Below are 25488 nucleotides of genomic sequence, written 5' to 3' on the forward strand. Positions count from 1 at the left end.
GACAGCCTTTCCGGCTCTATGTTTCCTAAAAAAGCTCCAAATGCCACTTTCCTTCAGATGGACATAGTGGGAGGATAGAGACAGCTTTCCCTAGATTCCCCAACCCCCCTCCGTGATTAAAAAAAAAAAAAAAAAAAAAAACACCAACAGCATCAGCTAGTGGTGAAAGACGGAATAGGTGATGTTACCCACCTCCCTGACAGTGCCTTTAGAAAGCCTCGTGTGGTCTGAAGATATCTGGCCTTTGACTGTGCTCTCTGTGGGCTTGGACCCCATTTAACAAAATGAATTGGTCACTTTGCTAAGTAGTTTGTGCCCCAGAGCAGGTTGGTGTGTGTAGGACAAAGGCGGGGACGCTTCCCCACGATGTCCCCATCCCTGCATGCCCATCAGGACTTGCCATCTCTGAGGTTCATAGTGAGTCCAAGTCTGCCGCTCATCAAAAGGATCTGTTGCGTTTAAACACTTTAGATTTGGGGTCTGCACATCCAGGTTGGATCTAAGGCTGTTTGATGGTCTCGGCCTCCGCCCTGGTCTGTCTCTTGACCATCTGCGTACTGCGTGTTGCGGGAGTGAGTGGGGAAATGAAGTCCCGCTCACACCCTGTGTAGTGCTGGCAGCTCTGGGCAGCCGCGTGTGTCGGCTGGAAGGCTTCCGGGAGAAGTGCTGAGCCCCACGGGAACCTGCCTTGCTGGCTCCAGGCGAAGAGTTGCACGGAGGCTCGGTCCCTTCTCCTGACACCGGGAGGCCAGGCTTGCCAGACGCTGGAGGCGGGGCTCACTGGTGATTTTAGAGGACGGGGCTTGGCAGAAGCCAGCATTTCCCCAGGTGCAGAGTCCACATGATACTGGAGGCAGCCTGGGTGTACCCGGACCCAAGACTGAGACTTGGAACACAACTCAGGATGTGCGGTGTCGCCTTTCTGCTTCCTTCTGAGTCAAGTCTCAGACTGGGGCACCTTGAACACCTCCACGCCACCTGCAGCTCTCCCCTTCGGACATCAGGAGAGGCGGCCCAGGCTCAAGGTCTCGGGCAGGCCACAGGGTCTAACGAAAATTCAAATTCAGTAACATCCATTTTGTGTTTTGTTTTGTTTTGTTCTTTGCATTTATTTTTATGGTTGAAGCACCTTCTACTTATTATGATACGAGACCTTGATTTTCTATTTATGAAAATGAGACAAAACATTCCTTTAAAATATATATATTTTTAAAAAGTGAGTCAGCCGGGCACAGTGGCTCATGCCTGTAATCAAAGCACTTTGGCAGGCTGAGGCGGAAGGATCGATTTAGTCCAGGAGTTTGAGACCAGTCTGGCCAATATAGCAAGACTCTATCTCTACAAAAAATTTTTAAAATAGCTGGGTGCCAGGCACGGTGGCTCACGCATGTAATCCCAGCACTTTGGGAGCCTGAGGCAGGTGGACCACGAGGTCAGGAATTCAAGACCAGCCTGGCCAAGATGGTGAAACCCCATCTCTAGTAAAAATACAAAATTTAGCTGGGCATGGTGGTGGACACCTGTAATCCCAGCTACTCGGGAGGCTGAGGCAGGAGAATCACTTGAACCCAAGAGGCAGAGGTTGCAGTGAGCCTAGATTGTGCCACTGCACTGCAGCCTAAGTGACAGAGCAAGACCCTGTCTAAAAAAAAAAAACAAAAAACAAAAAAAAAACACATAGCTGGGCATGGTGATGTGCCTGTAGTCCTAGCTACTGGGAAGGCAGAGGTGGGAGGATCAGTTGAGCCCAGGGTGTCCAGGCTGCAGTGAGCCTCCAGGATGGGTGACAGAGTGAAACTCCGTCTCAAGCCTGGGTGACAGAGTGAAACTCTGTCTCAAAATAAAAATAAATAAAAAATGAGTCACATAGGGCAGATGTCAAGTTAATCATCTTTCAGGGACATACGGACATGGCTACAATTATAAAGTGAATACATCAGTGTCTGGCATTTGGGTCGCATTGGCTTGGTGGAGAGGCCTGGGTTCAAATCCATCTGTGTCTTTTTCTTGCCTAGTGATCTTGAGCAAGTGGCTTCCCTTTGCTGGGCCTTCGTGCTCTCATCTGGAAAAGAGGGATGATAGTGGTGTCTCACGTAGTTGTTTCGATAATTTAAATGAGATATAAGGATGTGCAAAGTGCCCGGCACTTATTGGAGGTGGGGTTAAGAAATTCGAGTTCCTCTGAGCTCTTGGCTCAGGATATCACGTTGAGGGGGAGTCTCATCGGCCCCCTGCCGTACCCAGCCTCAGGATGTGGGGGCCCCATCTGCCCCAGGATAGATAGTTGCCGGAGTTAGAGAGGAGCACAGAAACTCAGGTTGGAGGGCCACAGCCCACTCTGAACCTAGCTGCCGCCCTTGGCCACAGTTCCCCGCCCTCCCAGCTGCCACCCCTGGTCACAGTGCCCTGCCCTCCCAGCTGCCACCTCTGGCTGCAGTGCCCTGCCCTCCCAGCCTACCCAGGGAGGGGAGAGGAAATTGGCACTGGGCGTCCCCTGGGCCAGCCCCAAATCCCCATTTGTGAAATGGGTTGGTTGTTGTGAAGATGGAGCAAAGTTGTATTTCTGGGGCTGGGTGAGGTGACTCACGCCTGTAATCCCAGCACTTTGGGAGGCCGAGGCGGGTGGATCACGAGGTCAGGAGTTCGAGACCAGCCTGGCCAATATTGTGAAACCCCGTCTCTACTAAAAATACAAAATTTAGCCGGGCATGGTAATCCCAGCACTTTGGGAGGCCGAGGCAGAAGAATCGCTTGAACCCAGGAGGCGGAGGTTACAGTGAGCCAAGATTGTGCCACTGTGCTCCAGCCTGGGCAACAGAGCAAGACTCCATCTCAAAAAAAAAAAAAAAAAAAAAAGAAGCTGTATTTCTGGGACGGTAACCCCAGGGGACGATTGGTGGGACGGTCAGCCGCTGCTTCCTTATCTGATGCTAGCTGTTTCTCCTCGTATTTCCTGTATCTAGAACACTCCCTCGAGACCCCCTGCTAACTCGTTCATTAGGGCTCCATGGAGACACCGCCTGCCCCGACCACCCTGCCCGGTCAGCGCCCCTCCGTCTCCCCAGCCCTGCTTCATTTGGCTTCTAAGCCTGTCTGACTGCGGTTGCCTCACCCATCCTTTGTCCGTCGTTCCCTCTAGAATGTCAGCCCCAGGAGGGCAGGGATTTTCTCTCATTTCCGCCTGGACCTCCACGCCCCAGAACCTTCCCCAATGCACAGCGGGCACTCGGGAAATATTTGGCAACTGAAGAAATGCTGTCAACATGTAGTGGACTGGTGGATAAATGACAACTGCATTAGGGACTCTTAGTCCCCTGTCACAGCTGTAACAAATACCGTGAGCTTAGGACTTAAAACAACACGCATTTATGACCTAACTGTTCCGCAGAACACAAGTCCAAGGTGGGTCTCACTGGGTGAAAATCAAAGCATTCGCAGGGCTGTGTGGTTTCTAGAGGCAGGAGGCTGCAGGGGAGAAGTCGTTTCCTTGTCTTTTCCACCTTCTGGGGCTGCCCACGTTCCTTGGCGCATGGCCTCTTCCATCTTCAAAGCCAGCCGGGCAGCCTCTTCAGTCTCTCTCTGATTGTGATCTCCTTCCGTCTGCAACCTTCAGTCCCTGTGCATACAACATAACACACTCACAAGCGGAGTGCGGTGGCTCGCACCTGTAATCCCAACACTTTGGGAGGCTGAGGCGGGAACATCACCTGAGCCCAGGAGTTTGAGACCAGCCCAGGCAACATAGTAAGACCCCGTCTCTACAAAAATTAAAAAATTATCTGGGCGTGGTGGCACGTGGCTGTGGCCCCAGCTACTCCAAAGCTGAGACTGGAGGATTGATCGTTTGAGCCCAGGAGGTCAAGGTTGCAGTGAGCCGTGACTGTGCCACTGCACTCTGGCCTGGGCGACAGAGCAAGACCCTGTCTCTTTAAAAAAAAAAAAAAAATGAAAAACACTCACAGGTTCTGAGGGTCCAGATGTCTTTGAGGAGGCATTATTCTGCCTGCCACAGAGATGCCACCAGGGAAAACTCTAAAACTCTGTGGTACCCTGCCCTCTCACCCAGAGCTCTAATAATTTCATCATTTCGATCACAAGGTCAGGAGTTCAAGACCAGCCTGGCCAATATGGCAAAACCCTGTCTCTACTAAAAATACAAAATTTACCTGGGCGTGGGGGCACATGCCTGTCATCCCAGCCACTTGGGAGGCTGAGGCAGGAGAATCTCTTGAACCCAGGAGGCAGAGGTTGCAGTGAGCTGAGGTCACGCCATTGCCCTCCAGCCTGGGCAACAGAGCGAGAATTTGCCTCAAAAAATAATAATAATTTCATCATTTATCACACTTTTCACACAACCCACGTTAATTGAGCACCTAGTATGTGAAGAGCCAGTGCTGGACCCAGAAGAGGAAGGGAAGACTCAGGAATGAAAACGAGATTCCCCTGGCATTCCATGGCTGTCAGGTTCTCTGAGAATCGTCTTCCAAACGTTTTAAAGATTTTTTGTCATTTCTCTCTCTTTCAATTTGTGTTTGTAAGAGCAGCCAGTGACATTTAGCTGATACATCGAATAATACCGTTGGACAAACTAAACGGGAGGCCCTCGGGTTTGCCAACTGCCCACAGAGCGTTCTACTCCATGGAAGTTGGCAGAATCCTGCAGTTGTCTGAATATTAGTAATTTTTTTCTCCCTAACCTAACTCCCAGCAAGGTAGCTCAGGGCTCCATGGATTCCTGCCAGATAGGGAAGGTGGGAAGAAATGAGTTTCCTGGACAATGTGACATCTGGGACCACAGCACCGTGCACTGGAGGAGGAAGCTTAGAGTGGAAGCTCCCAGGGAAGTAGACGATCCTCGTAGCTGTGGACTTCTCAGAGCAGCCGACTGAACCCACAGCCCACTTCCCCGGGAGATGGAGAGAATGAGGAGGCAGGAGGACTAGTGCCTAGGAGCTGCCAGGTCCCCTTAGAGCATGGGCTTGCCTCCTTGGATGGCAGATGAAATGGGTACAGCAAGAGGGAAGTGGGTTAGACTTGAGTGAAGACTTCCTTCCTATGAGCCTTGCAGCCTTGGCAGTTCCTCCGTCCTGCCTGTCTCGCGGTTTGTATTGAGTCCATTGCCACACGTTATGGTCTGAGCTGTGTCCCCCAGAAAGGCATGTTGACGTCCTAACCAGCACTACCTCTCACTGTGGCCTTATTTGGAATCTTTAGCATCTTTGCAGGATATAATCAAGGTAAGATGAGGTCATTAGAGTGGCCCCTAATCCAGTATGACTGACATCCTTACAAGAAGAGGGGAGTGACATTTACACCAGGCACAGTGGCTCCTGCCTATAATCCCAGCACTTTGGGAGGCCAAGATGGGAGGATTGCTGGAACCCATGAGTTTGGGACCACAGTGAGCTGTGACCATGTCACTGGCCTCCAGCCTTGCAACAGAGCAAGACCCCATCTCAAAAATAAACCAGGGCCATGCACGTTGACTCATCCCTATAATCCCAGCACTTTGGGAGGCTGAGGTGGGTAGATCACTTGAAGTCAGGAGTTCAAGACCAGCCTGGCCAACATGACAAAACCCCATCTCTACTAAAAATAAAATACAAAAAGTAGCTGGGCATCGTGGCGTGCACCTGTAGTCCCAGCTACTCGAGAGGCTGAGGCAGGAGAATCGCTGGAACCCAGGAGGCAGAGGTTGCAGTGAGCCGAGATCACACCACTGCACTCCAGCCTGGGCCACAGCCTGAGACTCTGTCTCAAATAAATAAATAGGCCTAGGTCCTCCCTTGGAGCCTTGGAGAGAGCACAGCTCTACTGACACCTGGATTTCGGACCTCCGGCCTCCAAAACACTGTGGAGCAGATTCCTCCCGCGGCTGTGCCTAGTCACCACAGACTGGGCGGTTTAAAGCAACAGAAATGTTTTCTCTCAGCTGCGGAATCCAGAAGCCCCCGTCAAGGTGTAGGCAGGGTTAGTTCCTTCTGGAGACTGCGGGGGTGGCGCACACCTCTCTCCCGGCTTCTGGGGCTGCCAGCAGTCCTTGACACTCCTGGGCTTCTAGATGTGTCATTTCCACCTCGGCGTCCATCTTCACGTGGCCTCCTTCCCTGTGTGGCTCTGTGTGTCCTCTCTTCTTCTCCGAAGGACTCCAGTCATTGCATTAGGACCCACCTACTCCAGCGTGACCTCATCTTGATTTCACATCTGCAAAGACCTTAGTTCCAAATAGGGTAACATTCTGATGTTCCAAATTCACATGAACTCGGGAAACGCTGTTCAGCTCAGTGCCCCAGGTCCCGCCAACATTTCCATTCTAACTCTTGGATCTGTGTGCTGGGCTCACTTCTGCCACCACTGTGACTGGAGCCACCATTACGGCTGCTGGGACTACTGCAGTAGCCCCTGTCTGGCGCCCTCTACAGCCCACTTTTCACAGAGCAGCCGGATGAGCAAAGGCAAATTAGAATGTGTCCTCCCTTAAGATAAATCCCACCCCATCTACATTATCAACAAAGGGGCTTTGGATCCACCTGTCCCCACCATCTCCCCCAACTCTACTCCAGCCACTGGGACCTGATGTCATGTCCTCAGATGCCACTGAGCTTTGCACAGATTCCTTCAGCCACCAGCCTTTTGCACAAGCGATGCCTCCCGCCCAGACCTCTTTCCCACAGATCTTCCCTGCTCCCCAGCAGCACCCCTAGTTCCGTGTTACCGAGGTCTTACCCAGTCTCCCCAAGGTGAGTCGCGATCTCCCTCCCCAGGGTCTTTGTTGATGGAAACATTCTCGATGGTCCCACTGAGCGCCTTTGCAAAGGAGTAGCATCCATCTCCCCCACTGGGATGTCAGCTGCTCAAGCACAGGGGCCTCACCGTCTCGCTCCCCATCGTGCCTCCCACAGACATGCAATAAACTCGGGCTGAGTAAAGCAGGCACAAGGATTCAGGTGCCCTGGGGAGCTCTGCCAGCTTCAGACTCGTCACTGCAGAATGTACCAGCACCAGTCACGGATTTCATATCCACAGACTCCTAGTGGGAGGGTCTGTGTTTGTCCCTGTTTTACAGATGGAGAAACTGAGGCTCTGAGAAGCAAAGTGGTTTGGGTCCTCCGGGAGGCAGATGCCAAGACAGCTTTAGATAAGCAAGGGGTTTATTACGGAAGGCCCGAGAAGGAAAGAGGGGAGGGAGAGAGAGGAGGTGGGGTGCTGGTGTGATCCCTGAGAAGGGAAGGAAGGAGGAGGGAGGACTGGACAGAGTGAGCCTCGGACTATAGCACGGCTCTGAGAAAGTCTCGCCCAGGCTGGTAGGGAGCTTCAGAGCAGGATGTATTGGTCACCGCCAGCTGCCATTAAAAACATATCACAGGCAGGGCGCTGAGGCTCATGCCTGCAATCCCAGCACTTTGGGAGGCACTGAACTGGGAGCTCGTGAGCTCACACAACCACTGTGCAACCCCAGGTGGTAGGTCCTGTTGTTATCTCCTTGTTACTAGTGGGGAAACTGAGGCTCAGGGGCCCCAAGTGACTTTCCCTGGTGGTGTGACAGCCAGGGTTCCACCTCCAGCCTCCCAGCCTGGCCTCCTTTCCCTTTCTCCAAGCATGCCTTTGGGGATTTGGGGAAGTCACAGTGTTCCCCAATTTCTGTATTTTTAGTAGAGACAGGTTTTCACCATGTTGGTCAGGCTGGTCTCAAACTCCTGACCTCAGGCAATCTGCCCGCCTCGGCCTCCCAAATTGCTGGGATCACAAGTGTGAGCCATGGCGCCCGGCCCGTGGTTTTTAATGGCAGCTGGAGCTGACCAATGCACCCTGCTCTGAAGCTCCCCACCAGCCTGACTGAGATTTTCTCAGAGCCGTGCTGCAGTGAGGCTCAGCCTGTCCCGTCCTCCCTCCTCCTTCCCTCCTTTCTCAGGCATCAGATCAGCATCCCGCCTCCTCCCTCTCCCTCCCCACTTCCTTTCGTGGGCCTTCCCCTAATAAATCCCTTGCATGTCTCCTACATCAAGTTCAACTGCGAAGGTGTCTCATAATCACTCTCCCTGACCATCCCAGCTGTAAGGGATAGACCCAGGGCCAAAGCACTCACATCCACGGGATCCTGTCTCTATCTGATGATGCCTAATATTGAGTGCGTGCCTGGGATATATTGTAATGGGCATTTGGACAGGGGGACCAGAGAATTCAGTGCATTGTCCAGGGCCACACAGCAGGCCAGCAGCAGGACCGAGGACAGCCGCCCGACTCATGCTGCTGATCCAATAGAAACCAGGGCCCTCATGGCCTGTCTCAAATCAGCCTGGCCCAGGAGACAAGGCCAGGCAGTAGCACAGTAAAGCAGGACACGAGCATTGGTCCCCTCTGGCCTCCCTGGGAATCATTCCCTGTTCTTTACTGAGCACTTATGTGTACCAGGCGCTGTGCTAACTGCTTTACAAAACTTACATCTCAATCTCCACAGTAACCTTGATAGGTGTGGTTAGTATCACCGTTTTACAGAAGGGAAAAATGAGGCTTAAAGGGCTGAAATACTTTACTCAAGACCACACACGAGTCAGCGGTGCACAGAGCGGTGCTCCGAGCTCACTTCCCGCTTCTTGCTCTCGCACTAATCAAATCTCTACTCAAGTGATGCTTTCCTCTCGTGCAGCTCGGAAGGGCCTCTGGTCTGTTTGCCAACCTCTCATTGCCTCAGTTAGTGAAATGTTTATGAAGCACCTACTGTGTGTCAGCAAACAAAACAGACTCTCATAGCCTGTTTCCTCCTCTTTCCTTCCTGGAGACGCACTGCAGGAGTCCGCCCCTCCTGGTTACTTCCTGGCCAGGCTGCCCTGCACAGCCCTCTCTAAGCCATAGGGTTCCCTTTCTCCCCCAAACCTGTGACATCACCTAGGGAAGCCCAGGGAACACCTTGCCCTGCATCCGTCTGAGCATTCAGTCCTCTGTCTCTCTATTATGCGGCCCAGTTTTTAAGGTTCAGCCTTGAAATCAACCTATTAAACCAGTGATTTCTTAGGTCTCCTTTGGCCCAAAACCATTCATCACATGTATCCATCAGGGTTCCTTAGTGCCGTGCAGCAGAAGCCAGCTCTGCAAAACTATTGGGCATGAAAGGGATTTATTAGAAGGCAGAGGGCAGGGGAGAATGGTGAGACCACCTGGGTCAGATGGGACCAGAGCAGGGGGTAGAGAGGGATTCATTGAAATTCCCAGGGCAGAGCATCTGATTGGTCACCCTGAGTCAGGTGACCCGCTGCCAGGGGAAGGCGGGGCATCTTGATTGACAGCTCTATTGTATCTGAGAGAGAATGGAAATCACCCATTAGTTAAAGAGGTCCGTCAACTGTGCCATGAACTACCCCACCTGCTCCCTGAAACGACTGATTTAGGACTGAGTCCCTGAGATGTTTGACAGATCCCCCAGGGGACTCTGATGTGCCCCTGCTTGGCGCCAGCAAGGTCTCTCAAGGACCTTGTTCTGCCAAACAGGGCCAGTGTCCCTGGACAGCAGCCCAGCCCTCCCTGCCTCACCCTGGGGAACTGACTTCACTCCCGAGCCTCTGTTTTTCCATGTGGGAAATCAGGATCCAGCAGTGCTTGCCTCAGTGTTGTGGTGAAGACCGAGTGAATTCTAGTCTGTGGAAAGGGCTTTGGCCGTTAGGACATGGTTGCAGCCTGACTTTGGCCGAGGCATCTGGACGTCACCGCCACCTTCTCCCTCAAGTTGGGGACTCAGGGGCCGCACAGTGTGAAAGGAAGAGGCCTAAGGACCCGTCTCAGCCTGCCACCAACTCTCCAACAGATTTCAGGGATAACATCAGACCCCACTGTGCCCTGGGATGGAAGGGGTGTTGACATATTGATCTGATAGGTGCCTCCCCAGTGTGACTTTCTAAGCTGGGATCTTTGGGTCCCAGCGTGGAGTTAGCTCAAAGCACGATGATTAGATTCTGGATCTCTGGGGGACTGATGCACACAGGTGAAGCCATCCCCTGTCCAGGTTCCACAGAGCATCCCTGCCCAGACAGCCGGCGCCCAGAATGCCAGAGCCTGGTGTGCTGCCTTGTCTAGGGCTGATGAAAGCAGACAGCACTGGGCAAGCCCCACCCTGTGCCTGGCACTATGCAATTCTCTGCATACCTTCTCTCCCCCAGTCCTTAGCCACCCTGCACATGCAGCCCCATTGTACAGATGAGGAAACAGAGGCTCCAAGAGGTTAGCTTGGCCAATTGCAGTAGGAGCTGACACTGGATCCTTAACTCATTACTGCCTCTCTCAGTATCTTTAACGTCTTGCCAATGGGAATTCCTGGGGAGGTCAGTCGTGGTGGCTCACACCTGTAATCCTAGCAATTTGGAAAGCCAAGGCAACAAGATCACTTTAGGCAGGAGTTTGAGACCAGCCTGGGCAACATAGCAAGACCCTATCTCTACAAAAATTTTAAAAATAGTGGCCGGGCGCAGTGGCTCACACCTGTAATCCTAGCACTTTGGGAGGCCAAGGCGGGCAGATCACCTGAGGTTGGGAGTTTGAGACCAGCCTGGCCAACATGGCGAAATACTATCTCTACTGAAAATACAAAAATTAGCTAGACATGGTGGTAGCTGTGGTCCCAGCTACTCAGGAGGCTGAGGCAGAAGAATCGATGGAACCCAGGAGGCAGGGGTTTCAGTAAGCCAAGATCGAGCCACTGCACTGCAGCCTGGGCAACAGAGCAAGACCTTGTCTCTAAATAATAATTTGTGGGAATTAGGAAGTTTCTAGTTTATAAGTGGAGGAACTGAGGCGCCAGGCCCCCTGGTATCTGGCCCCTGTGCTGGACTTTGGACTCTGTGAGCTTAATGACTGTTTTACACTGTATCTGCAAAGGAAGGCAAAAAGACAGAGCCTTGAAATCTATGGACCTGAATCAAAGGTCCGGCCAGCCCCTGTTCCCATCAACCTCTCTGGGGGGCCACCTGAGGCCAGCTTCCCCAAGACAGAGCACACAGCCAGCAAGGAGTGACCTGCAGGGCCTCGGAGCAGAATGAATTGTCAATACCTAATCCCTGCGACGGGGTGAGTGACAGACATCCCTTATCACCCAAGCATCGTCGTTTGGCTCGATGGGCTCACGGCCAGCAGGGCCCCTGGGCCACGAGCCGGATCCTCCCCATCCTTGGAACCGGAGCAAGCCCTCTGTGGCCCTGCGCGGTCCGCTTGGCACCACACCGTCTTGTGTTTGTCTAACTTCCCTGACCCCCGAGAGTGCTCGCCGCCTTTTTCCTCCTTTCTCAAAAACCAGGACACAATAGGAAGCGTTTCCTTGAACTTATTAAAAAATCCAGACTTGTAAATTAATTTGTTCGTGTTGTACAAAGGCAGTGCAGATGGACTCATTATCATGCACACAACAAATAATTATAGATGAATTTTTAGCTGGCCTGCCTAATGCGCTTGCTGGGTTAATTATGTCAATGTATAATTACATCAGCCCGGGGAGACATAATGGCATACCCTGCTGCGCAGGCCCTGCCTAATGACAGGGCGTGGGGGCTGCCGGCAGACGAAAGCCACCGCCGCCTTCCCACACACCTGCTTACCTCGGCATGGATGCCCATTGTCCGAGCCCCTGCCACCTAAACGAACAGACCGCAGCAGAGTAAAACAGGGAAGCTGCCTTGTTCCAGCCAGACCTGAAGGCCCCATGTACAGGAACTGCCCCGTTTCTTCCATCAGCAGATATTTATTGGGTTGGACTGTAGGTCACACTTCATGGTAGGTACAAGAATTCCAGCAGAGTAGAGGTGGAGGGGGGTCAAAAACAGATGCAGTCTGGCTTCCCTTGTGGAGTTTGCAGTCCAGTGGGTGTTATTTAGAACTGCAGTGGGTGCCATGAAGGAAAGATGCAGGCAGCTCATATCAGAGGACAGGTTAGTCGAGGAGGGCTTCCTGGAAGAAGTGGCATTTGAATTGCAATACGGAAGGCAAGTAAGTGTTAACTAGCTGAAAGGAATAATTCAGGGGAGGGTGTTCCTGGCAGAGGCTTCTGTGCAAACAGTCTCAGATGGGAAGGTAAGAAGAAGCCACTGTGACTGGAGCTCAGAAAGAAGTGAGGGCTTCTGCTTGCTCTGAGCTAGCCAAGTGTCCGGTGCCATGTGGAGTATTTTACATGGATCCTTATTACAGCCCCATGAGATTGCTACATTTATGGAGAGGCACAGAGAGGTAGAGTCACCTGCCAAAGTCACATAGCAATCCCAAGAAGCAAGTATAGATTAGCAGACTCCAGGGACCTTGATGTCCACTCTCTTAATCCCTCTACTCCCCAGCAGAGAGCAAGGGCCAAGCAGATGCTAGCAGAAAAATCTGGGAGAGGGGCCAGGCACAGTAATTCATGCCTGTAATCCCAGCACATTGGGAGGCCGACACAGGCAGGTCACCTGAGGTCAGGAGTTCAAGACCAGCCTGGCCAACATGGTGAAACCCCAGCTCTATTAAAAATACAAAAATTTGAGGGCTGGGGGCAGTGGCTCACGCCTGTAATCCCAGCACTTTGGGAGGCTGAGGTGAGTGGATCACGAGGTCAGGAGTTCAAGACCAGCCTGGCTAAGATGGTGAAACCCCGTCTCTACTAAAAATACAAAAATTAGCTGGGCATGGTAGTGTGTGCCTATAATCTCAGCTACTCAGGGGGCTGAGGCAGGGAACTGCTTGAACCCGGGAGGTGGAGGTTGCAGTGAGCCGAAATCATGCCACTGTGCTCCAGCCTGGGCGACAGAGCAAGATTCCGTCTCAAAAAAAAAAAAAAAAAAAAAATGTGGCCAGGTGCAGTGGCTCACACCTGTAATCCCAGCATTTTTGGAAGCCGAGGTGGGTGGATCACCTGAGGTCAGGAGTTCAAGACCAGCCTGGCCAACACGGTGAAACCCCATCTCTACCAAAAATACAAAAATTAGCTGGGTGTAATGGCACACACCTGCAGTCCCAGCTACTCAGGAGGCTGAGGCAGGAGAATCACTGAACCGGGAGGTGGAGGTTTCAGTGAGCGAAGATCACGCCACTGCACTCCAGCCTAGATGACAGAGCAAGACTCCATCTCCAAAAAAAAGTCATAATTCAAAAATTAGCCAGGCATGATGGCACACACCTGTAATTCCAGCTATTTGGGAGGCTGAGGCTGGAGACTCACTTGAACATGGGAGGCAGAGATTGCAATGAGCTGAGATCACACCACTGCACTCCAGCCTAGGTGACAGAGCCAGACTCTGTCTCAAAAAAAAAAAAGAAAAGAAAATTCTGGGGAAGGGACCAGGAAGAGACAGGGCTTCCATGCATTAGGAAGCACTGAACCAGGCCCCAGGCTTCTTGGTCCATATCTAGGAGCCGGCTTTCCTGGGTGCCGTGGACATCATCTGCACCTGCTGGAGCTGTCAAGAGCAGACACGACGACAGGAGGCCTTGGTGTAGCAGAGCAAGAGACCCAGATTCGAGTGTCACATCTCCCCTTCAGCAAGTCACCTGGCTTCTTTGAGCCTCAGTTTCCTCATGTGTGAAAATGTGCTGGACCCAAGCCAGCCCCCAGGGGATGCCGTGAGGATGCTGGGAACCCAGTCCCAAGCGTGGGCTTTGTAGCCTGGAAGGTGCCACACCCACCTCTGGGACGATCCAGGTTTCTTAGGCCTTGCCCTAGACAGGAACTTGGGGAAAAAGTTGAGGAGGACTCCAGAGTGGAAGGAAGCAAAGTGCTTACGGTGTGAAGGGCTGGGAGAGAGAACCAAATTCCAGGCAGAAGGACCTGCGCGTTCCTCGCCTTTGAGTGACTGGGGAATTGGTGGACATCTTACGTCTAGGTGTGTGTTTTGCCCCCGAAAATGCCGTTCACCAACAATGTGTGTCTCAAATGATCGTGGTCACCAGATCCACCAAGAAGCACACCCAGGATTACATGTGAGAGGATGTTGGAGCAGAATAGGAATGCAGGGAGCAGAGAGGCTGGAAGAGCACGTGGAGAGGCGGGGCAGCTGCCTGGGAGCATATCTAGACCCCACACGGCCTGCGGAAGCACTGGACGAGGTCATGGGCAAGTCCTCACTGCAAAGTCGGCCCTCAGAGCAGCCCTGCCTCGGTATCCCCACTGCACACAGGCATGGTTGGCGGGGCCATGGGAAGGTTGGCCTCAGAGCAGTGGATCTCAGAGTAGCAGCCAGATCCTTGCTCCGTGCCCCTCACTGTAGTTGGAGGTCTGCAAGGCACAGCCTCAGAGTGCCACAGATGGCATCATAGAGTCAAGAAAATGCAATGAAGCCAGGGCAACATGGCGAGACCTGTCTCTACAAAATACCACAAAAATTAGCGAGACATGATAGTGCACACCCTTGATCCCAGCTACTTGGAGGCTGAGGCAGGATGGCTTGAACAGAATCTCACTCTGCTGCTGAGACTGGGGTGCAGTGATGCAGTCTCCATTCTCTGCAGCCTCGACCACCCATACTCAAGTGATCCTCCCACCTCAGCCTCCTGAGTAACTGGGACCACAGGCATGTACCACCATGCCCAGCTTATTTATTTATTTATTTATTTATTTATTTATTGAGATAGAGTCTCACTTTGTTACCCAGACTGCCGTGCAGTGGCACCATCTCAGCTCACTGCAACCTCTGCCTCCTGGGTTCAAGGGATTCTCCTGCCTCAGCCTCCCGAGTAGCTGGGATTACAGGCATGTGAGCCATCATGCCTGGCTAATTTTTGTATTTTTAGTAGAGACAGGGTTTCACCACATTAGTCAGGCTGGTCTTGAACTCCTGATCTCAAGTGATCTACCCACCTTGGCCTCCCAAAGTGCTGGGATTACAGGCGTGAGCCACTGCACCCAGACTACTGTTTTAATTTTTTTGTAGATCTTGCCATGCTGCCCAGGCTGGTCTTGAACTCCTGGGCTCAAGTGATCCTCCCACCTTGGCTTCCCAAGTTGCTGGCATCAGCCACTGCACCCAGCCAACCTTTTCTTTTTTGAGACAGAGTCTTGCTCTGTTGCCCAGGCTGGGGTACAGTGGTATGATCTCAGCTTACCTCAATTTCCACTTCCCGGGTTAAAGCAATTCTCCTGCCTCAGCCTCCCGAGTAGCTGGGATTACAGGTATGTGCCACCATGCCTGGCTAATCTTTTTGTATTTTTAGTAGAGATGGGGTTTCACCATGTTGGTCAGGCTGGTCTTGAACTCCTGACCTGAAATGATCCGCCCTCCTTAGCCTCCCAAAGTGCTGGGATTACTGGCGTGAACCACTGTACCTGGCCCAGCCAACTATTATTATTGTTAGTATTATTCCTAGCTGGGCAGGACACCCGCACCCTGGAGATAGCAGGTGCTCCCCTGGGCAAGTGACTGGACAAGGCTGCCCCCTCGTAGAGCAGAAAGTCCACACTACTTCCCATAAGCCAGCAGGGTGACTCCAGTGGCTCCTGTGGGACCTGCCAGGCCCTGCAGCCACAGCCTGGGTGTCCCCATCCATCAGGCCCTTACCACCCCTGTCTTTCTCTCCCTGCGCAGACCCCGTGCCTGTGTTTGAGGCGGCGCGCAGCCTAGACGACAGACTGCAGCCCCCCAGCTTTGAGTCCAGCGGGCAGCCCCGGCAAGACCTCCACACTGCGTGGAAGAGGAACCCTGAGCTCCTGAGCCCCAAAGGTACGGATAAGGCCTTCTCAGAGCATCTGCAATAAACAGCCAGGCTGCAGATCTTCAGAGCCAAACTTGGCCACCCTTGTTTGGGGGTGGCTAGGGCAGGGAACTGGGCAGCTGAAGGACTTCGGTAACCATTTAATTCCTGGCACTGGAAATGCCATTGAGAGTAAAAGAGAAAATTGAGGTAAGCTGAGATCATACCACTGTACCCCAGCCTGGGCAACAGAGCAAGACTCTGTCTCAAAAAAGAAAAGGTTGGCTGGGTGCAGTGGCTGATGCCAGCAATTTGGGAAGCCAAGGTGGGAGGATCACTTGAGCCCAGGAGTTCAAGACCAGCCTGGGCAGCATGGCAAGATCTACAAAACAATTAAAAGTGATGACCTTCTAGAAGAGGAGGTCATCGTGGACAAGTCAGTAAGACACATGGTGTGGCGGGTAGAGAGAAAGTCAAGAGGCCTGTTCAGGCTCCCACCCTCCATGGCCAGCCCCAAAGTGCCCTCTACCCCATGATGAATTTAGCACCAAAAGCACCCACCAGTCCCTGGGATGAGTCCCCACGGGGCCTGCTGAGGTGGGTGTGATGCAGGTGAGGCCAGTGATGGCCGAGCGTCCCCATGTGTGCCCTCCACAGTTGGGGGGAAAAATAACCTGGCAGTTCTTCAGTAGCAGAAATAGTCTCACCACGTGACCCAGCAGGGCCACTGCTAGGCGTGGACCCCAGAGAATGAAAACAAGAGCTCAGAACAGTGTACACAAATGTACACGGCAGCATTACTCACAACAGCAAAAGCAGTAACAACTCCAGTGGCCCGCAACGGCTGAATACATAAACCAAATATCCATAGAATATTACTCAGCTGCGAAAAGGAAGGACACACTGATCCATGCTACAACATGGATGAACTTTGAAAACATGATGCAGGCCGGGTGCGGTGGCTGATGCGTGGAATCCCAGCACTTTGGGAGGCCGAGGCGGGTGGACCACAAGGTCAGGATTTTGAGACCAGCCTAGCCAACATGGTGAAGTCACATCTCTACTAAAAATAAAAAAAATTCGCCAGGCATGGTGGTATGTACCTGTAATCCCAGCTTTTTGGGAGACTGGGGGCAGAAGAATTACCTGAACCCAAGAGTGGAGATTGCAGTGAGCCAAGATCGCACCATGGCACTCCAGCTTGGGTGACAGAGCAAGACTCTGTCCAGGGAAAAAAGAAGAAAGAGAAACATGGTGCTGAGCAGAAGGTGCCGGACACGAAAAGCCATATAACGTACGATTCCTTTGTGTAATGTCAAAACAGGCAAATCTGTAGAGACAGAAAGGAGATTGGTAGTTGCCAAGGGCTGGAGGAAGGGGTGTGGCTGTTATGGGGAGTTGTTTAATGGGGACACCAGGTTTCCTTCTGTGGCAGTGACCGTGTTCTGGAATTAATGGTGATGGCTTCACAGAATTGTGACTATGCTAAATGTCACTACAAAATGGTGGTCAAAACAGTGAATTTTTGCCAGGCACGGTGGCTCACAGCTGCAATCCCAGCATTTTGGGAGGCTGAGGCAGACAGATCACTTGAGGTCAGGAGTTCACGACCAGTTTGGACAACATGGTGAAATCCCGTCTCTGCTAAACATACAAAATTTAGCCAGGCATGGTGCAGGTACCTGTAATCCCAGCTACTCGGGAGGCTGAGGCAGGAAAATCGCTTGAATCCAGGAGGTGAAGGTTGTCGTAAGCTGAGATCGCGCCACTGCAGTAGCACCTCCAGCCTGGGTGACAGCAAGACTGTCTCAAAAAAAAAAAAAAAAGTAAATTTTATGTGACGTATATTTTACCACAATTTTAAACGTATAATGAAGCAGGCCGCAGAGGCATGAGGAGGCAGAAGAAGCTCTGCGTGTGCTGACGCTGGCGCCACGGTGGAAATGACCTGTGTGGCGAGGACATGGGGTCCGCAGGGTTCCACAGCTGTGCTCTCTCCAAGGCCCAAGTTGGGAAATTGATTGCAATCGATGATCGATCTGGTTTGCAGAAAGCCTCTCTGGCGTCACGTTGTTCTCTTGACAATGGGGGTTTTCCCTCTTTTTCTCCCTGCAGAGCAGCGAGAGGGGACGTCGCCTGCCGTGCCCACGCTGACCGAGGGAAGCCACCTCCCAGGCATTCCCGGGAAAGCCCTCCTGACAGAAACCTTGCTGCAGAGAAATGAGGCGGAGAAACAAAAGTGAGGAAGGGAGGGTGGGCGGAGGGAGGAGCAGGCAGGGCTGCGGTCGTCCCACCTGGCTGGGCCGTGGGCAGCGAAAGTCTCCTACCAGAATCGACATGCAGATTGGAGATGCAGATGAGGAAGGGGTGAGGGCTTTGGACTCCAGCCAGATCTGGGTTCGAGTCCCACCACAGGAGCTCAGTGACTGGCCCCAGCAAATCACATCATCCTCTGAGCCTCAGTTTCCCACCTGGTAAATGGGGCTAAGGGTAGTCCATTCCTCAGCATTCTCTAGAGAAGCAGAACTGGTAGGATTTTTTAAATGATTAAGACATGTCTTCCTAGGACTTAGCTTATGCAGTTATGGGAGCTGGCGGGTACAAAACTGGCAGAGCAGGAGTTGGTACTACAATCTTTCTCTTTTTATTTTACAATAATTATAACGTTTTAGAGACAAGATCTTGCTCTGTCACCCAGGCTGTAGTGCAACAGCATAATTATAGCCCACTGCAGCCTGTAGTCCCGGCACTTTGGGAGGCCAAGGCAGGAGGACTGCTTGAGGCCAAGGGTTTAAGACCAGCCTGGGCGACAGAGCTGGAGTGCAGTGGCATCTCAGCTCACTACAACCTCCACCTCCCAGGTTCAAGAAATTCTGCTGCCTCAGCCTCCTGAGTAGCTGGGATTACAGGTGTGCACTACCACACCTGGCTAATTTTTGTATTTTTAGCAGAGACAGGATTTTACCATGTTGGCCAGGCTGGTCTCAAAATCCTGACCTCAAGTGATCCTCCTGCCTTAGCCTCCCAACATGCTGAGATTACAGGTGTGAGTCCCTTTGCCCAGCCATATATATATACACACACACACACACACACAAATATATATACAAATACACACACACACACACACACACACACACATATATATATTTCTTTTTTTTTTAATTAGCCGAGCGTGGTGGTGTACACTTATAGTCCCAGCTACATGGGAGGCTGAGGCAGAGCAGAGGATCACTTGAGCCCCAGATGGTCGAGGCTGTAGTGAGCTATGATCGCGCCACTGTACTGCAGCTTGGGCAACGGAGCAAGACCCTGTCTTTAAAATAAAAGAAAACAGAGGAAATGTTACTCCCCCAGGCAGTATCAATAACTCACAATATTGAGGAACTGTTGAGGGCTGGGCACCCCACTGAGCATGCTTCACAGCATCCCCTGAGGCAGACCCGATCAGAAACCCCATTTTATAGATAAGGAAACTGAGGCCCAGAGAGGTTGCTTGCTACTATACATCTTTGCCCCTAAAAATCCTGGCAGAAACTAACAGGGGCAGCCATGCCAGGGCCCATGCAGGCAGTGGAGCAGCAGGACAGCCAGGTGCCTGAATTCACGTCTAAGGACTTGCAGAAAGACAGAGGTGCAGCTTGCAGGGAATGGCCAACGGCTGTAAAGCAGGATGGGACTGGACTCGGGGGCCCCGGGTAAGGCCTGTCCCTGCAGGCAGCACGAGCAGGCCTCATCTTTCCACAGGGGCCTTCAAGAAGTACAGATCACTTTGGCGGCCAGACTGGGGGAGGCAGAGGAGAAAATCAAAGTCCTACATTCAGGTATGTGTCGGCACCAGGCGGCCCGGACGGAGGACTGGAAGGAAGCGATATTGCTATCAGTGAGGGGGACATGGCTTAGGGTCTGCCACATCCAGGTGTTTTAGAATCAAGAGAGCAAAAACAGAGTTTGGGAAGAAAAATCTTACCCAGTGGGGGTCAGAGCCTCTATGCCCGAGAAGCCACATTGCTGTGGAGGATTTGAGACAGAATCATTTCAGGTGGTGGCCAGGCATGGTGGCTCACATTTGTAATTCCAAGCACTTTGGGAGGTTGAGGCGGGAAGATTGCTTGAGCCCCAGAGTTCGAGACCAGCCTGGGCAACATGTCAAGACTCTGTCTCTAATTAATTAATTAATTTAATACAACCCTGGCAGGGGCCAAAACACTACCAAGCCACCAACTTAGGGGAGGCATTGAGGAGGAGTGAGGTCTGGGGCAAGCTAGAGAAATGAAGGCTCATCTAAAGAGACAGCCACTGTTTAGCACCGGCCAGGTGCCGCCCATATGGTCCCCTGTGGCCTCTCCATTTTCCCAGAGAAATTAGAAATCTGGAATTGTATCAAAAGCGCTCATGCATTGTAACACATGAATCCATTCATTGTGTGGGTCTTCCCTGTCCTCCTGTCTGCCAGGCTGGAGCCTCCAGGTGGTTGAGCACATAGACAGCCTTGCCCGGGTCCTGCAGTGACTTAAGGGTGTTGGGGGCTTATACCCCAGGTCATGGCAGACAGCACCACGCCTCTGCCCCCCAACCCGGCCTGGGACCCATGAGCTACCTAGACCCATGGAGAGGACCTCATCCACCCTACACTGCCCACCCCAGCCGCTGCACATCCCTCCCACCAGCCTGGAGCCCCTCTAGGGGCAGGAAACTCACTTCCTGTCACCAGTGCTGACTGAGAGAAGGGTCTCCCTCACTACCCCAGCTCCACCTCCCTGGGAGACCCAGCCCCTTCCCACTCGGTGGCAGGGCCTCACCCTGCCTCTGCTTTCTCCCAGCGCTAAAGGCCACGCAGGCAGAGCTGCTAGAGCTGCGGCGGAAATACGACGAGGAGGCGGCGTCCAAGTAAGTGAGCTCTGCTGAGGTGTGCCTCCTCCCTCAAACCCTCCCAGACAGGCCTCCTCCCTCAAACCTTCCCAGACAGGCCGCCTCCCTCTGGCCTTCCAGTACTTCCCTCCTCACTCTGACCCTCCCAGATACACCTCCTCCCTCTGACCCTCTAGGACTTGCCTCCTCCCTCTAACCCTCCCAGACACACCTCCACCCTCTGACCCTCCCAGACATGCCTCCTCCCTCTGACCCTCCCAGACATGCCTCCTCCCTCTGACCCTCCCAGACAGGCCTTCTCCCTCTGACCCTCCCAGATAGGACTTCTCCCTCTAACCCTCCCAGACATACCTCCACCCTCTGACCCTCCCAGACAGGCCTCCTCCCTCTGACCCTCCCAGACAGGCCTTCTCCCTCTGACCCTCCCAGACAGGACTTCTCCCTCTGACCCTCCCAGACAGGCCTTCTCCCTCTGACCCTCCCAAACACACCTCCACCCTCTGCCCCTCCCAGACAGGCCTTCTCCCTCTGACCCTCCCAGATATGCCTCCTCCCTCTGACCCTCCAGTACTTGCCTCCTCCTTCTGATCCTTCAGGACTTACATCCTCCCTCTGTCCCTCTAGAAATGCCTCTTGCCTCTGACCTCTCAAATATGCCTCCTCTTTCTGACTCTTCTCCTTCCTCTGACTCTCTGCTGGAGGCCCCCCATTTCATTAAGCACCTCTGCTCCTCACCCCCAAAGGCACACAGCTGTCATTTGCTTTGCCACTCACACACTACAACCATAAATAATGTCCTGGGACCTGGGCTGAGCAAGGGGCTGCTTGGTGGGGTCCTCGCCCTCCGCCCTGGCCTCCTGGGGGGCTGTCTCTGCTCGCCAGCTCCACACTCCAGTACTTAGGGGCTGAGAGGCATTCACCTAAATCACTCTGGATTCAAGCATTTCTTTAGGCTTTAAGAAATCATTCACTCTGCAAACACTTATTAAGCACCTACTGTTTATCCAGTGCTGTTCTGGGTCCCTGGAGGAAACATGAGAACATGACCCTGTCCTCAATCGAGGAGAGGAGACAAAAACTGATGTGCAGTGATACATTTGTTCATTCACACATACTGAGCACTTACTGTATGCCCAGCACTGTTCTTGGCACATGGCAAATGCTACAAAGGGAAGAAGTGGGGGCAAGAGAAGAGAGAGAATGACAGGAAGGGGTGGGTCCTTTGTCCTGGTTAATCCGGGAGAACTCCCTGGAGGAGGAGGAGAAGGCCATGAGAAGAGTCCAGGAAAGGGTGCTCCAGGCAGCAGGACCAGCCTGAGCCACGGAAGGCCCTGAGCATGCACGCAGCCCATTTGTGGCCTTGAGTCACCAAGTGCTCCGCACATGCCCCGGCATCTCCCACCCCTTGCTAACAGAGGCAAGGCCCATCCCAAGCCCCTCTGTGCTGGCAGTCTGGAGGGGGCTGGGCAGTGCAGGAAACAAGTGACCGACTCCCAGAAGAAACTGTGATCTGGGGGTGGGGGGCGGGCGTTCTCTTGGGGAAGGGCATTCCAGGTGCCACTGGGACAAAGGCTTGGAGGTGGAGTTCAGAGAGCCGCCCCCAGGGGAGAGGGAGGCCAGGCTGCCCGGAGGAGGTGGAGTGCTGATGCCCTCTCCCTTTTCCCCGAAGCCTAGGCTTTTTTCTCCCCAGCCTGATTTCTCTCCAGTAGCACGGCAGGAAGGGAGGGCCATCAGCCCTCCCCTGGGTGCAGGCAGGGGCTGGGGTGTCAGGAGGGGCGGGGCCTGGAGCCCACGGGAAGCCCTTCCTCAGGGCCTCGTCTTTGTGTCTCAGGGCAGATGAAGTCGGCCTGATCATGACCAACCTGGAGAAAGCTAATCAGGTGAGGAGGTACAGTTCCCACCATGGGTGCCAGAGGCTCCCCCTGCCTGGGGTGGGGGTCTCAGGCCGGACAAGGAGGAAGGGGCTGAGCTTCATCAATATTTAATATTTATTCAACTGTGGTCCTGTGCCTACCTAGTGAGGGGGCCGGGAGGAGTCTGAGCTGCTGGGGTGGGGCTGGGGTGGAGGTTAGGGTACCAAAGACAGACACACTTGGAAATAGAGTGGTCCCCGCAGCAACAGGCAGGAAGGAGCGCTGATCCAGACTGCGGGAGTCCAGGAGGACATCCTAGAGGAAGGGGTGTGAAGCTGAGACGTAAAGAATAAATGGCAGTGTCTAGGCACGGATTCTAAGTGGGGTTCCGGCATCCTGCCTTCCTCTGGCTTCAGAGGTGCTGCCATCTGGTGGGCACAGTCAGGCAGGACTTTGAAAGGAGGGTAGCCACAGCCGGGGGCTCTAGCCTGAGGTCTTGTGTGCCCACCACGTCTGTCCCCCAGTGCATTGGTGCGATCACAGCTCACTGCAGCCTCAACTTCTGGAGTTCAAACAATCCTCCTGCCTCAGCCCCCCAAGTAGCTGGGACTACAGGCATGCACCACCACACCCGGCTAATCTTTATATGTTTTGTAGATGTGGTTTTGTCATGTTGTCCAGGCTGATCTCTAACTCCTGAGATCAAGCAATCCACCCTCCTGGGCCTCCCAAAGCACTGGGATTACAGGGTTGAGACACTGTGCCCAGCCACCCCTTTGAAAAACAGAATGATAATGTGCTATGTATACCATCATGAGCCTTATGTTTTCCATGTCTATATCTTTGAGTCCCTTCCGCATCAGTATAGAAAGCAATTCTTCCTCTGTTTTACGGCTGTGTGGTGTTCCTCGGCAGGGGGTACCATCGGCTCACGCAGGGGAGGGCAAACTTTCTGTAAAGAGTCAGAGAGTAAATATTTTCAGCTTTGCAATTCATACAGTCCCTGACACAGATTTTCAACTTTGCCATTTTAGCATGGAAGCGCAGACTATGTAAGTGAATTGGCATGTCTGTGTTCCAATAAAACTTTATATGAATGGGCAGGGCTGTGCACAATGGCTCATGCCTCTAATCCCAACACTTTGGGAGGCCAAGGTGGGATGATCACTTGAGTCCAGAAGTTTGAGACCCGCTGGACAACATAGACCCCATCTCTACAAAAAAATGAAAAATTGATCCGGTGCGGTGGCTCACGCCTGTAATCCCAGCACTTTGGGAGGCCAAGCCTGGCAGATCACGAGGTCAGGAGATGGAGACCATCCTGGCTAACACGGTGAAACCCTGTCTCTACTAAAAATGCAACAAATTAGCCAGGCGTGGTGGTGTGCACCTGTAGTCCCAGCTACTCGGGTGGCTGAGGCAGGAGAATCACTTCAACCCAGGAGGAGGAGGTTGCAGTGAGCTGAGATCGTGCCACTGCACTCCAGCCTGGACGACAGAGCCAGACTCCATCTCAAAAAAAAAAAAAAATTAGGCCTAGTGGTGTATGCCTGTGGTCCCAGCTACTCAGGAGGCTGAGGTGGGAGAATCACCTGAGGCCAGGGAGATGGAGGCTGCAATGAGCTATGATCACACTACTGCATTCCAGCCTGGATGACAGAACGAGACCCTGTCTCAAAAAAATAGTGATCATGGAGTACTTGGAATAGGAAGCACTTCTAATAATGTTTCTTCTGAGTCCAAAACTAAAACCCACACATTATAGAGAAGTATGGAGAAGAAAATAAATGTCACTGTATTAGGTTTTTAATCTCTGTATTTATTAATACTTTTTTTTTTTTGAGATAGAGTCTTGCACTGTCCCCCAGGCTGGAGTGCAGTGGTACGATCTCCACTCACTGCCACCTCCACCTCCTGGGTTCAAGCAATTCTCCTGCCTCAGCCTCCCAAGTAGCTGGAATTACAGGCGCCCACCACCACACCCAGGTAATTTTTTGTATTTAGTAGAGACAGGGTTTTACCACATTGGTCAGGCTGCTCTCAAACTCCCGACCTCTGGTGATCCACCCACCTCAGCCCCACAAAGTGCTGGGATTACAGGCGTGAGCCACCATGCCCAGCCTGTTAATACTATTTTAATGAAGGTGCTGGGATACAGCAGACCCATATTGCTACTTACACGATAATAACCGCACCAGTTTGCCCCGATTCTTGCTCCTGGGGTGAGAAATGAGAACTAGCTGTCATCCCACGTGCACTAGAATTTGTACTCTATGCGAGGACAATCCCAATTCTGAATATTAGTGCTTACATAGGAAAGGAACCTTTTGAGAGAGGAAGGGAAAGAATGTACCTCCCAAATGTCATGTGGACAGACAAGGACCCTGGCTTTTAGCCTTTGGAAGTAAACACAGTGCTCCAGGGGGAGGTAAGACTAGTAGGCTTTTTTTTTTTTTTTTTTTTTTTTTTCATTTCCTAGAGACAGAGTGTAGCTCTGTCACCCAGACTGGAGGGCAGTGGCAAGATCATAGCTCACTGCAGCCTCAAACTCCTGGGCTCAAGGGATCCTCCCAAGCAGCAAGGACTATAGGCTCACACCACCACACCCGCAACTTTTTTTTCTTTTTTTTTTTTCATCGAGTTTCAGTCTTCCTCTGTTGCCCAAGCTGGTCTCAAACTCATGGCCTCTAGTGCTGGAATTATAGGCCTGGGCCACTATGCCCAGCACCAACTAATCACTTCAGAACCCAGCTCTAATGTTCAGGAGCTGCCTCCGTGGTGTGGGTCTCACCCACCCTTGATGTCTAAACACATAACCCTCCAGGGAAGGGAACCTCTGGGGTTCTCAGGAGCTAATCAGTCATGAGTTGAATTTCCAAGGCTTATCCATTAGTCCAGATCTCAAGTTTCAATCATATAAGCTCAGAGAGCCCTAACTGTACAGAAACATAAAAATACTTCCTTTCTAGTCCCACACACCAGAAAACTCTTCCTAAAACAAAACTGACTTGAGCCATTTCTGGAAACGTGTGTTGAGATAGAGTCTTGCACTGTCCCCCAGGCTGGAGTGCAGTGGTGCGATCACAAAAAATGTACAGAAATATAAAAATACTTCCTTTCTAGTCCCACA

At 52.5% G+C, this 25488-nt stretch overlaps 1 protein-coding gene across 5 annotated transcripts in view; it reads left to right on the plus strand.

Moving 5' to 3' along the window:
- The window catches only part of CUX2 (cut like homeobox 2), a 320706-nt gene that overhangs the window by 242122 nt on the left and 53096 nt on the right, over positions 1-25488 (plus strand). For 4 of the 5 annotated variants that reach the window (XM_032239509.1, XM_032239520.1, XM_032239539.1 and 1 more), the window contains 5 exons: positions 15528-15662; positions 17749-17872; positions 19381-19457; positions 20457-20523; positions 22337-22385. In XM_032239509.1, coding sequence (XP_032095400.1) covers positions 15528-15662; positions 17749-17872; positions 19381-19457; positions 20457-20523; positions 22337-22385 — 452 coding nt within the window. The remainder of the gene's footprint in view (positions 1-15527; positions 15663-17748; positions 17873-19380; positions 19458-20456; positions 20524-22336; positions 22386-25488) is intronic. The other variant, XM_032239525.1, reaches the window with a different exon arrangement.

The sequence above is a fragment of the Sapajus apella genome, unplaced genomic scaffold, assembly GCF_009761245.1.
Source record: "Sapajus apella isolate SASKATOON/1434 unplaced genomic scaffold, GSC_monkey_1.0 scaffold2, whole genome shotgun sequence".
Taxonomy (NCBI): Eukaryota; Metazoa; Chordata; class Mammalia; order Primates; family Cebidae; genus Sapajus; species Sapajus apella.